This window comes from Oncorhynchus clarkii, chromosome 4 (genome assembly GCF_045791955.1).
Source record: "Oncorhynchus clarkii lewisi isolate Uvic-CL-2024 chromosome 4, UVic_Ocla_1.0, whole genome shotgun sequence".
NCBI lineage: Eukaryota > Metazoa > Chordata > Actinopteri > Salmoniformes > Salmonidae > Oncorhynchus > Oncorhynchus clarkii.
The window spans coordinates 71404424-71424681 of NC_092150.1; the positions used below are offsets into that span (position 1 = coordinate 71404424).

At 41.3% G+C, this 20258-nt stretch overlaps 2 protein-coding genes across 2 annotated transcripts in view; both read right to left on the reverse strand.

Annotated features, from left to right (window-relative positions):
* LOC139407252 (kinesin family member 25) overlaps positions 1-20258 on the reverse strand; it is a 274790-nt gene that overhangs the window by 99979 nt on the left and 154553 nt on the right. The gene's annotated exons all lie outside the window — the stretch shown is intronic.
* On the reverse strand, positions 16108-18218 carry LOC139407823 (family with sequence similarity 110 member C). Its single transcript, XM_071151687.1, has one exon. The coding sequence runs from the start codon at positions 18047-18049 to the stop codon at positions 16985-16987; it is 1065 nt and encodes a 354-aa protein (XP_071007788.1). The 5' UTR covers positions 18050-18218; the 3' UTR covers positions 16108-16984.

The window sequence follows — 20258 nt, forward strand, 5'->3', positions numbered from 1 at the left end:
TATTTGGTAAAATACCAAGTCCATATTATGGAAAGAACAGCTCAAATCAAATAAGCAAAGAGAAAAGACAGTCAATCATTATTTTAAGACATGAAGGTCAGTCAATCTGAAAAAGTTTATTTAAAAAAAAAAACATCAAGAGCTATGAGGAAACTGGCTCTCATGAAGCCTGCCCCAGGAAAGGAAGACATAGAGTTACCTCTGCTGCAGAGGATATGTTCATTAGAATTACCAGACTCAGAAATTGCAGCCCAAATAAATGCTTCACAGAGTTCAAGTAAGAGACACATCTCAACATCAACTGTTCAGAGGAGAATGCATGAATTGCTGCAAAGAAACCACTACTAAAGGACACCAATAAGAAGAGAAGAGACTTGCTTGGGTCAAGAAACACGAGCAATGGACATTAGACTGGTGGAAATGAAGTCCAAATTTTAGATTTTTGGTTCCAACCGGTGTCTTTGTGAGACGCAGAGTAGGTGAACGGATGATCTCTGCATGTCTGGTTCCCACCGTGGAGCATGGAGAAGGAGGAGTGATGGTGTGGAGGTTTTTTGCTGGTGACAGTGTCAGTGATTGATTTAGAATTCAAGGCACACTTAACCAGTATGGCTACTGTAGCGATACGCCATCCCATCTGGTTTGCGCTTAGTGGGACTATCATTTGTTTTTAAATAGGACAATGACCCAAAACACACCTCCAGGCTGTGTAATGGCTATTTGACCAAGGAGAGTGATGGAGTGCTCCATCAGATGACCTGGCATCCACAATCACCCAACCTCAACCCAATTGAGATGGTTTGGGATGAGTTGGACCACAGAGTGAAGGAAAAGCAGCCAACAAGTGCTCAACATAGAGACTGTTGGAAAATCATTCTTCATGAAGCTGGTTGAGAGAATGCCAAGAATGTGCAAAGCTGTCATCAAGGCAAAGGGTGACTACTTTGAAGAATCTAAAATGTAACACTTTTTTGGTTACTACGTGATTCCATATGTATTATTTCATAGTTTTGATGTCTTCACTATTATTATACATTGTAGAAAATAGTGAAATAAAGAAAAACCCTTGAATAGGTAGGTGTGTCCAAACTTTTGACTGGTACTGTATGTTTTCAGACCCTTTGCTATGAGACTCGAAATTGAGCTCAGGTGCATCCTGTTTCCATTGATCATCAATGAGATGTTTCTACAACTTTACTGGACTCCACATGTGGAAAATTCAATTGATTGGACGTTATTTGGAAAGGCACACCTGTTTATATAAGGTCCCACAGTTGACAGTGCATGTCAGAGCAAAAACCAAGCCATGAGGTTGAAGGAATTGTCCGTAGAGATCCGAGATAGGATTGTGTCGAGGCACAGATCTGGGGAGGGTACCAAAGAAATTCTGCAGCATCGAAGGTCCCCAAGAACATAGTGGCCTCCATAATTCTTAAATGGAAGAAGTTTGGAAGCACCAACACTCTTCTTAGAGCTGGCCGTCCGGCCTAACTGAGCAATCGAAGAGCATTTGTAGGGAGGTGACCAAGAACATGATGGTCACTCTGAGAGAACTCCAGAGTTCCTCTGTGGAGATGGGAGAACCTTTGAGAAGGACAACCATCTCTGCAGCACTCCACCAATCATGCCTTTATGGTAGAGTGTCCTGAAGGAAGCCACTCCTCAGTAAAAGGCACATGACAGCCCGCTTGGAGTTTGCAAAATGCACCTAAAGGACTCTCAGACCATGAGAAACAAGATTCTCTGATCTGATGACACCGAGATTGAACTCTTTGGCCTGAATGCCAAGTGTCACGTCTAGAGGAAACCTGGCACCATCCCTACGGGGAAGCATGGTGGTGGCAGCATTATGCTGTGGAGATGTTTTTCAGCGGCAGAGAGTGGGAGACAAGTCAGGATTAAGGGAAAGATGAACAGAGCAAAGTACAGAGACATCCTTGATGAACACCTGCTCCAGAGTGCTCAGGACTCCAGACTGGGGGTGAAGGTTCACCTTCCAACAGGACAACGACCCTAAGCACACAGCCAAGACAACGCAGGAGTGGCTTCGGGACAAGTCTCTGAATGTCCTTGAGTGGCCCAGCCAGAGCCCAGACTTGAACCCGATCGAACATCTCAGGAGAGATGTGAAAATGGCTGTGCAGCCATGCACCCCATCCAACCAGACAGAGCTTGAGAGGATAGAGAAAAATGGCAGAAACTCCCAAAATACAGGTTTGCCAAGCTTGTAGCATCATACACAAGAAGACTCTAGGCTGTTTTTTATTTGTAATACATTTGAAAACAATTCTAAAAACCTGTTTTTGCTTTGTCATTATGGGGTATGTGTGTAGATCGATGAGGGGGAAAAATGTATTTTACCTTTATTTAACCAGGCAAGTCAGTTAAGAACAAATTCTTATTTTCAATGACAGCCTAGGAACAGTGTGTTAACTGCCTGTTCAGGGGCAGAACAACAGATTTGTACCTTGTCAGCTCGCTGGTTTGAACTTGCAACCTTCCGGTTACTAGTCCAACGCTCTAACCACTACACTGAGGGGGGAAAATGATTTTCACATTTTAGAAAAAAGCTGTAACGTAACAAAATGTGGAAAAAGTCAAGTGGTCTGAAAACTTTCCGAAAGCAATGTACTTTTTGAGTCATGAAAGAGGAAGTCATCACAAAACAGTTCTGAGATCTGGGACTTGAAAAATACTCATTATCTCAAAACTATACATGTAGCAAATAGAACCTTATTGTCTCAAGTCCTTGATTATTGATGGCAAATGTACTCTTTTTAAATTACTTTATATCACCACTTTTTCAGAAGGCTGGGCATAATGTAAGCTCTTTATGGTAAAAACAAATAAATACAGGTGCCTTAGAGCAGTGGTTCTCAAACTGTGGGGCGCGCCCAGGGGTCAGAAGAGAGGGCTTTAAACTTACTCTTGAAAGGTAACAGTAGAATGCACAAGGTAGTGCATCATCAGTTCCTCTTGCGGTGTTAGTCATTACATACCTTAGAGAGCTATTTACAACCTGTCAGAAATGTCTACATTGGGCCTCCTGAGTGGAGTGTTGTGCAGTGTTGCGGCGTCACTACAGCCTGGGGTTCAACCTCAGGCTATGTCACAACCAGCCGTGACTGTTTTTTAAAATCTATATTAATATGAGAACCTCGATGAAAAGGGTATTTCATAAAAATTACAAACCACATTTTATTGATAACTAGCAAGTTTAATGACTTTGGGAGTTAGAGACCAGATATATCAGTTATACCAATATATCAGTTTACTCATCCAGAGCTATGCTTTAGCAATGTTTCTAGTTATCCATGGTAGAGGTGCCTGGAGAAGTGGGTATACTCTAATTTTGCCAAACATTTCCCAAATGACCTGCTCGTTGAAGGAAAGGCGCCCTATGTGAAAAATTCTATGAGAAACAGTGATATACACTTTGAATGACCTAAAACTATAAATCCCATATTGGTCAGGCCTACCCAAGCTGTACTGTGCAGTAGGCTAATAGTATTCACACTGTTGATATAGATAAATAAGGCTGTCACGCTCTCAAAGTCACACCTTTTTTATTAGAAAACAACACAATTGGATGTCCATAAAAATGCTTACAACACATCAGGAGACATCAATTTCGATTTTTGAGTGTAGTTACCCTTTAATTGTTGTTAGTTTAGCATTTCAGTAGCACATGAGATGGAGTTCGTAAAACAAATGGCCACTGGATTGATGCAAATAATCATGATATTGTTCTGCCAGGTAGGCTACTTTGTTAACATTTAATTAAGAAGGTTTCTGGGAAAAAGCCTTTCCATCTACCAGAAGACAGTTAGGCCTATCATTAGCATCACTTTATTTTTCCTGTTCCTTCATTGTTTGAAACCTGGATGTTTTACTTCATATTATTAGGCATGTCTTACCTTGCTTCAAAGTAGCCTATCGACGAAATCCTACCCTAGAAATTTGGAGGCAATTTTTTAATGAAGACTTCCTCATACACTACCAGTCAAAAGTTTTAGAACACCTACTCATTCAAAGGTTTTTCTTTATTTTTTACATTTTTTTTTACATTGTAGAGTGATAGTGAAGACATCAAAACTATGAAATAACACATACGGAATCATTTAGTAACCAAAAAAGTGTTAAACAAATCTAAATATATTTTATATTTGAGATTCTTCAAATAGCCATCCTTATCCGATGACTGTTTTGCACACTCTTGGCATTCTCTCAACCAGCTTCATGAGGTAGTCACCTGGAAGGCATTTTAATTAACAGGTGTGCCTTCTTAAAAGTTTGTTTGTGGAATTTCTTCCCTTCTTAATGCGTTTGAGCCAATCAGCTGTGTTGTGACAAGCTAGGGATGGTATGCAGAAGATAGCCCTATTTGGTTAAAGACCAAGTCCATATTATGGCAAGAACAGCTTAAATAAGCAAAGAGAAATGACAGTCCATCACTACTTTAAGACTATTTTCAAGAACTTTTAAAGTTTCTTCAAGCGGAGTCGCTAAAACCATCAAGCGCTATGATGAAACTGAGGACTGCCACAGGAATGGAAGACCCAGAGTTACCTCTGCTGCAGAGGATAAGTTCATTAGAGTTACCAGACTCAGAAATTGCAGCCTAAATAAATGCTTCACAGAGTTCAAGTAAGAGACACATCTCAACATCAACTGTTCAGAGGAGACATTAGACCGGTGGAAATCTGTCCTTTGGTCTGGTGTTCAAATTGGAGATTTTTGGTTCCAACTGCCATGTCTTTGTGCATGTGTATTTCCCACCATAAAGCATGGAGGAGGAGGTGTTATGGTGTGGAGGTACTTTGCTGGTGACAGTGTCAGTGATTGATTTAGAATTCAAGGCACACTTAACCAGCAAGGCTACCACAGCATTCTACAGCGATAAGCCATCCCATCTGGTTTGGGTTCAGTGGGACTATCATTTGTTTTTCAACATGACAATGACCCAACACACCTCCAGACAATGTAAGGGCTATTTTAACAAGAATGAAAGTGATGGAGTGCTGCATCAGATGACTTGGCCTCCACAATCACCAACCTCAACCAAATTGAGATGGTTTGGGATGAGTCTTACCGCAGAGTGAAGGAAAAGCAACCAACAAGTGCTCAGCATATGTGGGAACTCCTTCAAGACTGTTGGAAAAGCAGAAGCTGGTTGAGAGAATGCCAAGTGTGCAAAGCCGTCATCAAGGAAAAGGGTGGCTACTATATTTAGATTTTTTAAAACACCTTTTTGGTTACTTTTTGATTCCATATGTGTTCGTTCATAGTTTTAAGGTCTTCACTAGTATTCTACAATGTAGAAAATAGTAAAAAATAAAGAAAAACATTTGAAAGAGTAGGTGTTCTAAAACGTTTTGCCTGTAGTGTACATTCTCCTGTTCTATTGTTTATTTTTAAACGTTTTTTTTTTCATTGTCCAGCACATATTGGCATTATCCTAGTCAATCTGCAATGCAGGATAGTTTTTACATCTCCCCTCTTTCTAAATTTCGAACTGGATGTTTTCATATCGGTCCATAAAACCCCTTGCATGTGCTGTGCCGCAAATTGCATTTTGGAACATTCACGCGTAGGCCTACCACCATGTGCACATTGCTGCACCTAAAATATGAAGAAATGATAGTTTATCAACATTTTAAGCTAAACGTTCTGATCTAGTCCATCAGCCTTATTAATTGATATGCGTATACCTACACTACACTCATTTGATACGCATCGTGGGGATTAAGAAGTGAGTATACACAATGCCCCTGAAAAATAAGTGGGTATATATGGCGTATACACGCGCATACCCTCCCCTACATCACTGTTTGTCATTTTAGGGAACTATCGCTTTAACAAATGTTTTGATGAACATTAATTTATATATTTGATGATGTGATTAAAAAGAAGGAATAGTATTCTCATTATTTCACCATTAAATGATTATGCATTCTGTGCCAGATAGAACCTTCCCATTGGGCACAGATGTCAACTCAACATCTATTCAAATCAAATCAAATCTTATTGGTCACATACACATTTAGCAGATGTTATTGTGGGTGTAGCCAATAGGAAGTTCTATGCAAAAGAAGTTCTACGCAAAACAACGTACCCAAATTTCAACTCAGCGGTCCCAGGTTTCCGAGTTGTCTTGAAGGAACCAATAGACTCAGATTTTCCAACTTGGAAAGTTTCAGACTCAACCAATTGGAAGCTTTACGGGAAAAAAACTAACACAAATTTTAACTTGGCGGTTCTGAGTTGTTTTGAAGCATCAGCTTGTTACCACTGAGGACAGTGACCCATTATGTGGGCTCAGCATCAGGGGACACGGGCACGGGACACACAGGACATAGGAGGGTAGGGGGGATGCGGGGGACCTGCGAGATATCACCAAACAATAGCATCATGCACAACACTGCCAAGTGGGACAGTTCGTGTCACTCACTCATCATTGGGCTTTTGTTTCAAATGCATCTTTCACTCTGAGTAACCTACCAACCATTACAACTAGCCAATGTAAGCTATAGGATGAAAATAACAGCTTGACAGCTACAGTGCATTCGGAAAGTATTCAGATCCCTTGACTTTTTCAACATTTTGTTACATTACAGCCTTATTCTAACATGGATTAAATAGTTTTTCTCCTCATCAATCTACACACAACACCCCATAATGACAAAGCAAAAACAGTTTTTTGTTTGTTTTTTTAGCAAATTTCAATTTCAACAAAAACGGAAATATGACATTTACATAAGTATTCAGACCCTTTGCTCAGGACTTTGTTGAAGCACATTTGACAGCGATTACAGCCTCGAGTATTCTTGGGTATGATGCTACAAGCTTGGAAAACCTGTATTTGGGGAGTTTCTCCTATTCTTCAATGCAGATCCTCTCAAGCTCTGACAGGTTAGATGGGGAGCGTCGCTGCACAGCTATTTTCATGTCTCTCCAGAGATGTTCGATCGGGTTCAAGTCCAGGCTCTGGCTGGGCCACTCAAGGACATTCAGAGACTTATCCCAAAGCCACTCCTGTGTTGTCTTTGCTGTGTGCTTAGGGTCGTTGTACTGTTGGAAAGTGACACTTCGCCCCAGTCTGAATTCCTGAGGGCACTGGAGCAGGTTTTCATTAAGGATCTCTCTGTACTAGTCTCCCAGTCGCTGCCGTTGAAAGAACTTCCCCATATCATGATGGTGCCAGGTTTTGTCCAGATGTTACGCTTTGCATTCAGGCCAAAGAGTTCAATCTTGGTTTCATCAGACCAGAGAATCTTGTTTCTCATGGTCTGAGAGTCCTTTAGGTGCCTTTTGACAAACTCCAAGCAGGCTGTCATGTGCCTTTTACTGAGGAGTGGCTTCCATCAGGCCACTCTACCATAAAGGCCTGAAATGTTCTCATATCTCCACAGAGGAACTCTGGAAGTCTGTCAGAGTGAGCATTGGGTTCTTGGTCCCCTACCTGACCAAGGCCCTTCTCCCCCGATTGCTCAGTTTGGCTGGGCAGCCAGCTCTAGGAAGAGTTTTGGTGGTTCCAAACTTCCAGTTAAGAATGATGGAGGCCACTGTGTTCAATGCTGCTGACATTTTTTGGTACCCTTCCCCAGATCTGTGCCTTGACACAATCCTGTCTCGGAGCTCTACGGACAATTCTTTCGACCTCATGGCTTGGTTTTTTGCACTGTCAACTGTGGGACCTTATATAAACAGGTGTGTGCCTTTCCAAATCATGTCCAGTCAATTGAATTTACCACATGTGGAGTCCAATCAAGTTGTAGAAACAATTCAATAAAATTTTGAGTCTCATAGCAAAGGGTCCTAATACTTATGTAAATAAGGTTTTTCTGTTTTTTATTTTGAATAAATTTGCTAACATTTCTAAAAACCCGTTTTTGCTTTGTCACGATGGGGTATTGTGTGTAAATTGTTGAGAATTTGTTTTATTTAGTCCATTTTAGAATAAGGCTGTAACGTAACAAGAATTGGAAAAAGGGAAGGGGTCTGAATACTTTTCTAATGTTTTTATTTGCCAATAAGTAGTAACCATTGGTGAAGCTATAGTTAAGTAGCTTTTAATCATGTGGGTCTCCAACAGTAGCCTAAGAGTCTGTTTATGTTATCATGCCAGCCCCTTGTCTCTCAATGTCATTCCAAGCATGTTTGGCTCACTTGACAATGACATCATTGGAGTTGACAAGAGCACAAACAGTTCTGGGACCAGGCTGCTCCAATAGTAAGTTGGTGTTTACTTCCCTAAGGTACATTTGGGATTCAGCTACAAAGTTCTACCAGGTAAGTAAAGTGGACAAAAGCTGGTAAGCTTTGGTGAAGAGTGCTGCCAGACATCAGACAGCACTAGGACCCATTGCGAGTGGGAGTTGACTTCTGACATGACACCACAGTACCACCCTATGGCATCGTCCGGGACTGTCTAAGACTCATTCCTGCAGATTTAAGTGGGCTTCCTGCCCCCTTAAAGTGTATTATTCTTCTACTGCACATTTAAATCAATAAATATTTTGATTACATCAACTACATCAACATTGTCTCTTTTTTTTAGGTGTCAGCACATGCACACACAAACTCCGGGCCTTGTTGTAAGGGCACTTCCACAGAGTGAGTAACATTCTACATTGGACCGCAAGCATGCCCTGATGCAATTCACATAATATATTTTTATTTTGTGATCTCATTTTAGTCAGATTTTCTTAAATCAGATATTACTATGGGATGTATCATGAAAACTAACTTCACGCAGATAAGCAGCTCAAACAGTAAGAAAGACATTGGCCACATATATTGTTTAGGATTGTTATGGAGAGCAAGACCCAGTTCCAATCTGATGCTGCCTCCTAGGGGCTACCTTCAAATGTACATCAAACCACAAATAACCTTTGCTCTAAACTGGAGTTAATATATATATATATATATATATATATATATATATATATATATATATATATATATATATATATATATATATATATATTTCACCTTTATTTAACCAGGTAGGCTAGTTGAGAACAAGTTCTCATTTACAACTGCGACCTGGCCAAGATAAAGCAAAGCAGTGCGACAGAAACAACAACACAGAGTTACACATGGATTAAACAAGAGTACAGTCAATAACACAATCGGAAAAAAATAAAGTCTATATATAGTGTGTGCAAATGGCGTGAGGAGGTAAGGTAATAAACAGGCCATAGTAAAGGAGTAATTATAATTTAGTAAATTAACACTGGAGTGATAGATGAGCAGATGATGATGTGCAAGTAGAAATACGGGTGTGCAAAAGAGCAGAAAAGTAAATAAAAACAATATGGGGATGATGTAGGTAGATTGGGTGGGCTATTTACAGATGGGTTATGTACAGCTGCAGCGATCGGTTAGCTGCTCAGATAGCTGATGTTTAAAGTTAGTGAGGGAAATATAAGTCTCCAGCTTCAGCGATTTTTGCAATTCGTTCCAGTCATTGGCAGCAGAGAACTGGAAGGAAAGGCAGCTAAAGCAGGTGTTGGCTTTGGGGAGCGCATACTACGGGTGGGTGTTGTTATCGTGACCAGTGAGGTGAGATAAGGCGGAGCTTTACCTAGCATAGACTTATAGATGACCTGGAGCCAGTGGGTCTGGCGACAAATATGTAGCGAGGGCCAGCCGACTAGAGCATACAAGTCGCAGTGGTGGGGGGTGTAAGGGGCTTTGGTGACAAAACGGATGGCACTGTGATAGACTGTATCCAGTTTGCTGAGTAGAGTATTGGAAGCTATTTTGTAAATAACATCGCCAAAGTCGAGGATCGGTAGGATAGTCAGTTTTACGAGCATATGTTTGACGGCGTGAGTAAAGGAGGCTTTGTTGCGAAATAGGAAGCCGATTCTACATTTAATTTTGGATTGGAGATGTTTACTATGAGTCTGGAAGGATAGTTTACAGTCTAGCCAGACACCTAGGTATTTATAGTTGTCCACATGTTCTAAGTCAGAACCGTCCAGAGTAGTGATGCTAATCGGGCGGGCGGGTGCGGGCAGCGAACGGTTGAAAAGCATGCATTTGGTTTTACTCGTGTTTAAGAGCAGTTGGAGACCACGGAAGGAGTGTTGTATGGCATTGAAGCTCGTCTGGAGGTTAGTTAACACAGTGTCCAAAGAAGGGCCAGATGTCTACAGAAGGGTGTCGTCTGCGTAGAGATGGATCAGGGAATCACCAGCAGCAAGAGCAACATTGTTGATATATACAGAGAAAAGAGTTGGCCCGAGAATTGAACCCTGTGGTACCCCATAGTGACTGCCAGAGGTGCGGACAACAGGCCCTCCGGTTTGAGTGTGTTCCACACTTTACAGTGTTCCACACTGAACTCTGTCTGAGAAGTAGTTGGTGAACCAGGCGAGGCAGTCATTTGAGAAACCAAGGCTGTTGAGTCTGCCGATAAGAATACGTTGATTGACAGAGTTGAAAGCCTTCGCCAGATCGATGAAGACAGATGCACAGTACTGTATTTTATCGATGGCGGTTATGATATCGTTTAGTACCTTGAGCGTGGCTGAGGTGCACCCGTGACCAGCTCAGAAACCGGATTGCGCAGCAGAGAAGGTACGGTGGGATTCGAAATGGTCAGTGATCTGTTTATTAACTTGGCTTTCGAAGACTTTAGAAAGGCAGGGCAGGATGGATATAGGTCTATAACAGTTTGGTTCTAGAGTGTCACCCCCTTTGAAGAGGGGGATGACCGTGGCAGTTTTCCAATCTTTAGGGATCTCGGACGATACGAAAGAGAGGTTGAACAGACTGGTAATAGGGGTTGCAACAATGGCGACGGATAATTTTAGAAAGAGAGGGTCCAGATTGTCTAGCCCAGCTGATTTGTACGGGTCCAGGTTTTGCAGCTCTTTCAGAACATCTGCTATCTGGATTTGGGTGAAGGAGAAGCGGGTGAGACTTGGGCAAGTAGCTGCGGGGGGCGCGGAGCTGTTGGCTGGGGTTGGGGTAGCCAGGAGGAAAGCATGGCCAGCCGTAGAGAAATGCTTCTTGAGTCTAGGGGGGATGGTAGTGAGACGCGTAACATAACTCATGTAAATTATAATTGTGACAAAGTACGTGTGAACGTAATAACCAGGACAACTGAAATTATACCGTCAAACTCAGGGTTTATTGTAAAACACACGGTAATGGGGGGAGCAGGAAAAAGGGGCTGAGCTGGACCCAAGGAAAGAAACAATAAGTATTCAAAACACCCCTAAGCTAGACTAGCCTATTTCAACAACAGCTAACTAACCAAAATACAGTGGGTGGTCCGCCCAGTTCTAACTAGTGTATTTAACAAAGTTCACCTACGGGTAGTGTATGCCCATGGGCGACTTGTCTTGGTTTCCCCCTTTTCCCACCAGCAACAAACAAACACCATAACCAAAACAATACTCACAGGTGATGACAAAGTGCTATGGAGGTGCGCGTGCAAAACAGAGGTCTACAAACATGGCATTTACAAAGATTGAGCTACTGAAATCTATATAGAACAGCTATCTACCAACATGGCATTACAAAGAGATTGAGCTACTGAAATCTATCAAGAGCAGAGATCTACCAACATGGCATTACAAAAAGATTGAGCTCTTGAACAAACAAATGATGGGGTTTTTAAACCATGGGGAAGGAACTGTGATAGGGTGGTGACAGTGTTACCTAGCCTCAGTGCAGTGGGCAGCTGGGAGGAGGTCCTCTTATTCTCCATGGACTTTACAGTGTTCCAAAACTTTTTGGGAATTAGAGCTACAGGATGCAAATTTCGGTTTGAAAAAGCTAGTCTTTGCTTTCCTGACTGACTGCGTGTATTAGTTCCTGACTTCCCTGAAAAGTTGCATATCGCAGTGGACTATTCAATGCTAGTGCAGTTCGCCACAGGATGTTTTTGTGCTGGTCAAGGACAGTCACGTCTGGAGTGAACCAAGGGCTAGATCTGTTCTTAATCTAAATTTTTTTGAAAGGGGCATGCTTATTTAAGATGGTGAGGAAATTACTTTTAAAGAACGACCAGGCATCCTCGTCTGACGGGATTTGGTCAATATCCTTCCAGGATACCTGGGCCAGGTAGATTAGAAAGGCCTGCTCGCAGAAGTGTTTAAGGAAGCGTTTGACAGTGATGAGGGGTGGTTGTTTGACCATGGACCCATAGCGGATGCAGGCAATGAGGCAGTGATCGCTGAGATCCTGATTGAAAACAGTATTTGGAGGGCAAGTTGGTCACGATAATATCTATGAGGGTGCCCATGTTTACGGATTTAGGGTTGTACCTGGTGGGTTCCTTGATCATTTGTGTGAGATTGAGGGCATCTAGCTTAGTTTGTAGGACTGCCGGGGTGTTAAGCATATAACAGTTTAGGTCACCTAACAGTACAAACTCTGAAGATAGATGGGGGGCAATCAATTCACATATGGTGTCCAGGGCACAGCTGGGAGTTGAGGGGGGTCTATAACAGGCGGCAAAGTGAGAGACTTATTTCTGGAGAGATTAATTTTTAAAATTAGAAGCTCGAACTGTTTGGGCATAGACCTGGATAGTATGACAGAACTTTGCAGGCTATCTCTGGAGTAGATTGCAACTCCTCCCCCTTTGGCAGTTCTTTTGGATGGAAAATGTTGTAGTTAGTTATGGAAATCTCCAATTTTTTGGTGGCCTTCCTAAACCAGAATTCAGACACAGCAAGGACATCAGGGTTGGCAGAGTGTGATAAAGCATTGAGTAAAATAACCTTAGGGAGGAGGCTTCTGATGTTAACATGCATGAAACAAACGCTTTTTCGGGTTACAGAAGTCAACAAATGAGAGTACCTGGGGACACGCAGGGCTTGGGTTAACCTCCACATCACCCGAGGAACAGAGCAGGAGTAGGATGAGGGTACGGCTAAAGGCTATCAAAACTGGTCGTCTAGTGAGGTTGGGGACAGAGAATAAAATGAGCAGATTTCTGGGCGTGGTAGAATAGATTCAGGGCATAATGTACAGACAGGGGTATGGTGGGGTGCAGGTACAGTAGAGGGAAGTGTGATTGGTTTTTACAGTAGTGTTGCAGTCATCTGAATGCTTGGGAGTGTAGAGGCAGGATGATACTTGTCCCTGTGCTGCTGTCAGCCCCTTCTAGGGAACTCTGGAGGAGACATGGGTGTGCCCATAACATAGGTGAGGCTGAAAAGTGTGTACCTGCCTACAACAGACAGGAAACAGCACGTTTGTGAGTGGAGGGGCGTTAATGATGGCCTGATTAGGACAATTGGCAAATAAACGTGTGTAATAACATCCCACTTGGCACACCACGTTATTTTAAAGTGAAAATGTGTGTCATTTGTGGTTGAGATGTTGATCAATAAGATGTAAACCTTTATTCACTCACTCAAAAAGACTGAAGTTCTTTAAATTCTCAATGTGTTATCACTAGGTTTACAACACAACCAAATATCAACATTTAAAGGCGATGTATCTAATGCTTGAATAGTTTCATCAGAGCCACTGGCCTAATTCTATTCTTTAACTTTTATTTTTGGTTTAGTTGGAGACCGTTAATCCAACATATTATTTGTTAAATTGTTGACAAGTTAATAAGCTGTTTACTGAATTGCAAAAGTGATATTGAATTGTGTTTGGTTGTCAACGCAACCAAATATTAACATAAGAAGAAGATGTATATTATGTGCCACTGACTTAGTCTGACTTTAATTCCAGTTTGTTTACAAAATAATATTTGATAAATTGGATTCTCCATTTCAACCAAAAATCTAAGTTAAAGAATAGGAATAAATCAAATCAAACTTTAACTGCATTTTAAATAAAGTTTGATTGATTTAGTCCTATTCTTTAACTTAGATTTTTGGTTGAAATGGAGATGTGAATCCAACATATTCATTATTAACATGAGGATTACATTTGACATCAATCAAAGCATGAAAACCCTATGCTTACAGTGCATTCAGAAAGTATTCAAACCTCTTGATCTTTTCCACATTACAGCCTTATTCTAAAATGGATTAAATAAAATGCAATCTTCATCAATCTACACACAATACACCATAATTAAAAAACGAAACAGGTTTTTAGAAATGTTAGCAAATTTATTACAAGAAAACCCCCAGAAATACTTTATTTACATAAGTATTCAGACTGTTTGCTATGAGACTCGAAATTGAGCTCAGGTGCATCCTGTTTCCATTGATCATCCTTGAGATGTTTCTACAACCTGATTGTTTACCTGTGGTAAATTCAATTGATTGGACATGATTTGGAAAGGCACACACCTTTCTATATAAGGTCCCACAGTTGACAGTGCATATCAGAGCAAAAACCAAGCCATGAGGTCGAAGGAATTGTCTGTAGAGATCCGAGACAGGATTTTGTCAATGCACAGATTTGGGGAAGGGTACCAAAACATTTCTGCAGCATTGAAGGTCCCCAAGAACACAGTGGCCTTCATCATTCTTAAGTGGAGGACGTTTGGAACCACCAAGACTCTTTCTAGAGTTGGCAGCCTGGCCAAACTGAGCAATCAGGGCAGAAGAGCCTTGGTCAATGAGGTGAGCAAGAACCCGATGGTCACTCTGACAGAGCTCCAGAGTTCCTCTGTGGAGATGGGAGGACCTTCGAGAAGGACAACCATCTCTGCAGCCCTCTACCAATCCGGCCTTTATGGTGGAGTGGCCTGACGGAAGCCACTCCTCAGTAAAAGGCACATGACAGCCCGTTTGGCAACGCAGGAGTGACAAGTCTCTGAATGTCCTTGAGTGGCCCAGCCAGAGATCTTGGGTGTTTCAACAAAGTACAAAGAAAAGGGTAAATGTGATATGTAAATGTGTTATTTTTCATTTGTAATAAATTTGCTAAAATGTCTAACCCTGTTTTTGCTTGGTCATTATGTGTGTGTAGATTGATGAGGAAAAAACCCAATTGAATCCATTTTAGAATAAGGCTGTAACGTAACAAAAATGTGGAAAAAGTCAAGGGGTCTGAATACTTTCCAAATGCATTGTATATGTATTGTGTATTTTTAGTTGAACCCTGGGGTTAAATTTAAAACAAGAGCTGTTGATGACTTTGCCAATGCTACAGTATATAGGCCAAAATAGTATCATTGATGAAATACTGGATGATTTGTAAAGTCTGCTTACACTTCATTTGCTCTGTTAAGCCTTCCCTTTAGAATGACTTTGATAGCTACAGTGAATCTAGTCACTACATTTACATTTTAGTCCTTTAACAGACTAAGCAACTTATCAGAGCAGTTAGGGTTAAGTGCCTTGCTTAAGGGCACATTGACAGTTTTCACCTGGTGTATTGGAACCAGCAACCTTTCAGTTTCTGGCCCAACGTTCTTAACCGATAGGCTACCTGTCGCCCACTTATTAAGAGATCTCTCAATAATCATTCTCACGATAGCACATTGGTAGTAGTGGGTGACAAATATCAAAGATAAATGAGGCAGGGCTTGGTTAAAACCCTGGAGGGGGGACATAATGGATAGATGTAGATAGCTCAATTCTCCAGTAGGAGGTACTGCTCAGCCTATTGTTTAGTTTTTTGATAGTGGATATAATGTTGAAGATCTGATGTTGTTTCATAAGTGTACAACTTCAACATATTTAATACAAGGTTTGTCTATGTTAAAAATTGGTTACCATGATGACATAATTCTGTGGTTGAAATGTCCCCCTCAAAAGAACAGTTAACGTTGTTTACTTTTTTCAAATCCAATGTATTTTCCACATGGATTCCACATCACAATACATTGACAAATTACATTGAAACAACGTTGATTCAACCAGCTTGTGCCCAGTGGGATGTGTGTGCTAACAGATGGACATGTGTATAAAGAATGTATAATCCATATACACACAGGAGTGTTTGATTCTGTGTTCTCTCGCCTCCTCACTTTTCTTCCTGTCATGTTACTGCCTGTGAGCTGTAATTACAGGGAGTGAAGAAGGTAGGGTTGAGGGGAGAACAGAGAGAGAGGGAAATTGAGACGAGTGCTAGTGACGGAATGTGCAAGAAAAAAAAAGGAAGAGATATTCAGTTACATTCCATCATTGACCTTTAACCTAATACATTTTCAAATGACCAGGTGCACTCTCTCATGGCTGCTTCATGACTACCTGCCCGAGAGACAAGAAACCTTTGTTCCGGTTGCCTCGAGCTCAGACAATGATATTTATGCCCAGTATTGAGTGACCTGTTTAATGATTCTACAATGTGGCAGTAACTAGATGTGCTTTGGCATTCCAATAGAACTGTTCATGAAAATTGGAATCCGGAAGAGGTTAACGGTTTAATTGACATAAGAACACATACTGTACACAGGTCTATTTCCACCAGAAATACAGGTCATGTCTATAAAAATAACAGCAATAATAAAACCTAGTCCAAAGATAGACCTCACAGATTGTCTTGGTTGACTATTTGGACTTGTAACATTTGTACTAACACAAGCGTTCACACACAACCAATAAACGTGTTTTATCAGCGAAGTAGTGATCAGTGAAATCACACACACGTTTGTTTTTACTATCCTTGTTGGGACCAAACAATTGATTCTCATTCAAAATCATATTTTCCCTAACCCTAATTGTAACCCAAACACCTATCTCTAAAATTGCCTTTTTCCTTGTGGGAACAGGCAACATTTCCTCCACTTACCTGAATTGTCCTTATTTTACTATCCTTGTGAGGACTTCTGTTCCGCACAAGGCTAGTAAAACAAAAACACACACACACACACACACACACACATATAACCTATTGTGCAATAGCCAAGAAAACATTGTGTGAAGGCCAGGAATGTCATATAGTATTTCAGAGGCAGACGCAGTTTAACATTTTAGTGGGTAAGGAATAGCTAAGGTTATGTTGTAGGACTAGGCCTAAAACAGGCAGCCTATAGGCAGAGCCTAATAGAGAGGCCTACACTGCTAAATAAGCCTATATGTAGGCGTTGAATACAGAAATGTCAGTTTAGATCTCGTAATTTCTTCCCAGACTCTTTGGCATTTTTACAGCTGTACAGCCATTTTATAATCCTGGCATTGCGCTCAATGACCGATGTCCCCTGTCGAACAGTTTCATGCATCTCCTCTTCCAGTAATCCTTCGTTACTGTCCTCGCCACTATTCCGTGTGAACCCGTCATCTGACGTCGAGATGCTGACGCTTCGGATTTTATGGACACGTTCATCCGAACATGCGGAAAAGTTATCTTTGCCCAGGGACTCTATGACTTCGCCATTCAGTCCGCAGTATTTGAAGAAGGCATCAAAGTCGGCAAAGTTTTTGGAATATCTTGAGCTGATGTCAGAGTGAGAACGGCCGACCCCTTTGCGAGTCCTCCTCTGAACTTCCGCTACTCTTTTGTGAGTGGGTCTCTGCATCACACCTGGGGACACGTTTATGTCCGTCCATTCTTCATCTGTGGATGGAGATTGTGTTTCTGGCTGTATGGGTTTCGAATAGCCAGCCTTTGAATCACATTCCTTGGAAAGTCCTTCGGGTGTCGTAAATTTGGTATACATTTCATCTGCCTCACATACCTTACCTGATGCCTCAGGTAGTAAACTTGCCTTATCCAGAGAGCTGAGCAACAACCTGCGCCCCAAATTCAGTTTATTTTTCTCACGCGTCGATGCTTTCACAAGTTCACATTTCTGTCGGTACAGTAAAAGTGAGTCTCTTCTTTTGGAGCTCGTCCGATGCACCGCATTTTTGTCCTCCGGCGGCGAAGGCCCTCCTTGCACACTGCTTGTACCCGCAGGCGAATTCCTCCCACTGTTCCTACAGTTCATGTCGGAGCCCCGGTTAGACGATCCGTTACTACTAACAGAGGCAGATCCAAAACTAACCACGGGCTCCTGTATCGAGTTGAACACCTGTTGACTTTTGACATACTGTTTTTTACTTGCGGCAAGCATCTCCACTGCGCTCATGCGTCCAGTCTCCTCGCTCTCCAGTTCCATCTGTTTCCGAAGGTATTCCGGACCCTTCTCTAGAATTCTAGTGGCATCTACACCTTTGTTAGTCATATTGTTGGTTTTTGCTTTCAAAACACTACCCTAGCTGGCATTCCAAAACTGTATTCAGGATGTAAAGGGGTCCCACGTTACCAATCCATGTTCGCGCAGTGCTCAAATGTCCAGAAGCTCGAAGTAAGAACAATTCAATGTTCTACTGTACAAACAAGCTCGTGCCTTGTCCAAGCACGTACTAAAGCGGGAGTGTTCACCTTTCTGCTCAAACACATTACACAACCCCATCTCGTCTTGCGCAAGACCAGGTTGAACCAAACAAGTGGTGTGCAAAGTACACCTGATCATCACCAGAGTTTTTGATATGCACCCCCCAATTTTTTAAAAACTGGTTACAAGTAAATAAGTTATTTTTTGTTGTTGAGTAAACCTAACTACATTTGTTGAAACCAAATTTATGATTAAATGTCAACTGTTATATTTTATTATTAATAAATCTATATTTCATGTTGTAACCTATTCCTTCAACACTCAACTTGCTTTCCCATTTGGTTAAACCTAACAAACAACATAGATACAAACTAATATTTAATGTTAATACAACCCATTTAAAAAAATATTTTGTACATGTATTTTTATTTTTAATCCCAGCAGGAGGCCTTTTGGTAGTCCGTCATTGTAAATAAGAATTTGTTCTCAACTGACTTAAATAACGGTTAATAAATAAAAGTAAAACAAATAAAAGTCGATTTTTCACTTTGGAGTTACCTATCCAAATTACTTTAATTGGGTTACAAGCAATTAGATACATTTCCTGTAAATAAAGATATTAAGTTGGTTCCATAACATGAACTAATTTCACGATTTACCAAATACATTCTTTATAATAGTTCAAATTTACTGGCTACAATATTGTAACCAAATGGTGGCAATCTCGACAATGGAAACCTTTCCATGGTCTTTCATATCACATGCACTTATACAAATATAATTTGTGATTCAGTGCTGGCAGAGTATAGGTATAAGCTTGATAATATTAAAACATAACACTTTAACTGTAATGACATTCGCACACTGAAAGCCACGCCTCCAACTCTTCTAATAGGATGCCTCTGCTTTATTGCCCCCACTGCTACGCAATGCAAATTAGCATGAGGTATTGAAAGCAATTTCACTCTTTCTGTGAAAATGTTATCACCTACATTGCCATTGGATGCAATGAAACCACCCGACTTTATATCCGGCAAATCCCATGCAGCGACATTAGAAGTTCCTGCAGCCATGTTACAAGTTCAAACACTTGAAGGCGTGATGTTCTGTTGTAGGCTATAGGCCCTAGATTGACAGGTTTTAAATCCCCCCCATATCATCGTTTTGAACTTCTAACTTAGTAGGAATAATAACCCACTGGGCACAGACCTCAATTCAACGTCTATTCCATGTTGGTTCAACGTAATTTCATTGAATTGATGTGGACACAACGTTGATTCAACCAGTGTGTGCCAAGTGGGAAGGAAGGGAGTGGTTTGTGACACACAAGAGCAACCGCGGGGTAACGCTCAATCTGATTGAATCAAGACCCTAATTTTAGAAGAATTAAAAGGGCTGGAGTACAGCAGAGTCTATCTGGAATCTAGTGACGCGTTGCCACTGATCAAACCAATCAAGTTTTTTGCATGGGTGTAGTTGACTGGCAGCAGACTGGGCTGTGGGGGAAGTAGGCCAGGTACTGGTGGCAGCAGACTGGGCTGTGGGGGAAGTAGGCCAGGTACTGGTGGCAGCCGACTTGGCACTGGAGGAAGCAGGTTGGACTGCAGTGGGAGCAGCCTGGGTGGAGATTGCAGCAGAGAAGTCAGCAGTAGTGGTGGTGAAGTCATCCAGAAGACTACCAACTGTGGGGTCCATTGCATAGTCCTCAAAATCAGTCTCCTCCGAGTCAGGGTCCATGTCCTGCATGGCCTTCTCAGTCTGCCTGAGCAGATAGTCCATACACCAATTAGCTCTCCTGAAAATGAAAAAGACAACAGAATGCAAAACGAGACAAAAATAAATGAATATGATTACAATATCTTCATCAAAACACTGACACATAGTTTTATTTCTGCCATGTTTTAATGGATGTAATGCTATTCTTTAAGAAATGACAGTGTGTTATGTACTGAGGTTCTTCTTCAAGGCTATATCAGAGCTATAGAACATTTACACGAACAGGCTTTCTAGGCACATCGTGCTGAAATGATGAAGGAAATACAGAAGAATATTGATA